Source organism: Merops nubicus, unplaced genomic scaffold, assembly GCF_000691845.1.
Source record: "Merops nubicus isolate BGI_N331 unplaced genomic scaffold, ASM69184v1 scaffold44988, whole genome shotgun sequence".
Classification (NCBI taxonomy): Eukaryota; Metazoa; Chordata; class Aves; order Coraciiformes; family Meropidae; genus Merops; species Merops nubicus.
In genome coordinates, this window is record NW_008627202.1 from 290 (window position 1) to 2,647 (window position 2,358).

The 2,358-nt window shown below is 63.8% G+C and overlaps 1 protein-coding gene across 1 annotated transcript in view; it reads left to right on the top strand.

Moving 5' to 3' along the window:
* SEMA3B (sema domain, immunoglobulin domain (Ig), short basic domain, secreted, (semaphorin) 3B) overlaps window positions 1-2,358 on the top strand; it is a gene marked incomplete at both ends in the record, with an annotated part of 2,949 nt that overhangs the window by 281 nt on the left and 310 nt on the right. Inside the window, 10 exons of the mRNA XM_008946237.1 lie at window positions 57-150; window positions 240-359; window positions 650-795; window positions 883-997; window positions 1,086-1,155; window positions 1,236-1,380; window positions 1,480-1,699; window positions 1,781-1,872; window positions 2,030-2,071; window positions 2,172-2,329. Of these exons, the coding sequence (XP_008944485.1) occupies window positions 57-150; window positions 240-359; window positions 650-795; window positions 883-997; window positions 1,086-1,155; window positions 1,236-1,380; window positions 1,480-1,699; window positions 1,781-1,872; window positions 2,030-2,071; window positions 2,172-2,329 (1,202 nt within the window). The remainder of the gene's footprint in view (window positions 1-56; window positions 151-239; window positions 360-649; window positions 796-882; window positions 998-1,085; window positions 1,156-1,235; window positions 1,381-1,479; window positions 1,700-1,780; window positions 1,873-2,029; window positions 2,072-2,171; window positions 2,330-2,358) is intronic.

Sequence of the window (2,358 nt, forward strand, 5' to 3'; positions counted from 1 at the left end):
CCCTGTGGTCCCTGACTGCTGCTGCCCACCCACCTCCCATCTTCACCCCCCTCCAGGAGCCCGTGTTCAAGCTGGACCTCCGGCACACGGAGGACGGCAAGGGGAAGAGCCCCTATGACCCCCGGCATGCGGCAGCCTCTGTCCTTGTGGGTAAGGGACAGCCGAGCCTGGCAACAGGGTGCAGTGTGGCACAGGAGTGCTGGGGGTCCCCCATAACACTTTCCCTCGGTGCCTGGTAGGGGAGGAGCTCTACTCTGGGGTGGCAACCGATCTGATGGGCCGTGACTTTACCATCTTCCGCAGCCTGGGCCGGCGTCCCTCCATCCGCACTGAGCAGCACGACTCCCGCTGGCTCAATGGTCAGTGCCAGGGAGTGGGAGGGTGGTGGGGCATCTCTGCTCCCTGGAGGCATTTGGGCAACAAGACCTCCAGGCTTGGACACACTCCGTTCTCCACTGCCAATGGAGAGTGATTTGGGAGGTCTCTGTGCCCCTCGCAAAGCCCCAGTGTCCAGTGGGGTCCCACCCTCACTCTGCCCTGCAGCTGGCAGGAGAAGATCTGCGCACTTGTGGGACCCCTGCGAGTGCCCCAGGGTCCCCAGGAAGAAGAGCTAGGGTGGGCACTGGAGGCCGCACCCCTCTGCCCCCAGAGCCCAAGTTCGTGGCCGTTTTCTGGGTGCCGGAGAGCGAGGACACTGATGACGACAAGATCTACTTTTTCTTCCGCGAGACGGCAGTGGAGCGACAGCAGGGGCTGGGCAAGACCAGCTTTGCCCGCATTGGCCAGATCTGCAGGGTAAGAGCATGTGGGTAGGTTGGGAGCCAGGGTGCCCGTGGGTGCCACCTGCCGCTGCTGCTGTCAGTGCTCTCCCTCTCCTGGCAGAATGACGTGGGCGGGCAGCGCAGCCTGGTGAACAAGTGGACAACCTTCCTGAAGGCTCGGCTCATCTGCGCCGTACCAGGACCTGATGGCGCAGACACACACTTTGATGAGCTTCGTGAGTGGGAAGTGGGAGGTGGTCCCCCAGGGTGCCTACAGGTGGCCCTGGCGTGTCAGAGTGGTGCTGATGCCCTCCTGGCTTGCAGGGGACGTCTTCCTGCTGCAGACAAGAGACAAGCGCAACCCCCTGATCTATGCTGTCTTCTCCACCTCCAGGTCGAGCCCTCTCCCCATTGCCCCCCCATTCCTGGTGGTGCCCACCTTGCCCCTCACATGGCCCCTCTCTCTCCTGCCAGCTCAGTTTTCCAGGGCTCAGCCGTCTGTGTCTACACCATGGCCGACATTCGCCGGGCTTTCCTGGGCCCCTTTGCACACAAGGAGGGCCCCAACTACCAGTGGGTGTCGTACCAGGGGCGTGTGCCATACCCCCGCCCGGGCATGGTACGTGGCACAGAGACATCCTGGCTGGTGCTGCCGGTGGCATGCCGGCACCCAGGGCGGATGGGGAGCGAGACCCCACTCAGGGCCACCTCCCCTCAGTGTCCCAGCAAAACCTTCGGCACCTTCGGCTCCACCAAGGACTTCCCAGATGAGGTGATCCAGTTTGCCAGGCACCACCCACTGATGTACAACCCAGTGCTGCCCCACGGCCAGCGCCCCCTCTTCCTGCAAGTCGCTGTGCCCTACCCCTTCACCCGCATCGCAGTGGACCGCGTCACTGCCGCTGATGGCCACTACGACGTTCTCTTCATCGGCACAGGCATGTGGTGACCCTGGGGAGGGAGGGTTGTGGGATGCCGAGGGTGAGACCTCCCCCAGCCTCACCCCTCCCTGCTTGCAGACGTGGGCACAGTACTGAAGGTGGTCTCGGTGCCCAAGGAGAGCTGGCACCACGTGGAGCCACTACTGCTAGAGGAGCTGCAGGTCTTCCAGGTGAGGGGTTCTGCAGCCCTCCAGTTGGACCCCCTCAGCACCTCCTCGTGCTGCCCGCACTACTGGTCGTGCCAAGGTGTTCCAGCTGCTGGGATGTAGGAGCCAGCAGCCCAGACACCATGTCCCCCTCTAACTCCTGCCCACACCCGGTCCACAGGATGCCTCCCCTGTCATCAGCCTGCAGCTCTCTTCTAAGCGGGTAAGGGGGCACCCTGGGTGGGTCCCAGTGTGCCACCGCATCTCTGCCCAGCTCCATGCTGTGGCACGAGGGTACTCAGCCCTGCTCTCTCCCTCCCCAGCAACAGCTCTATGCTGGCTCAGCCACAGCACTGGCCCAGCTGCCCCTACACCGCTGCAGTGCCTACGGCAAAGCCTGCGCCGAGTGCTGCCTGGCCCGGGACCCATACTGTGCCTGGGATGGCAGCACCTGCACCCGCTATGTACCCAACACCAAGAGGTAGGTGAGGTGCCAAGGATCACCACCGA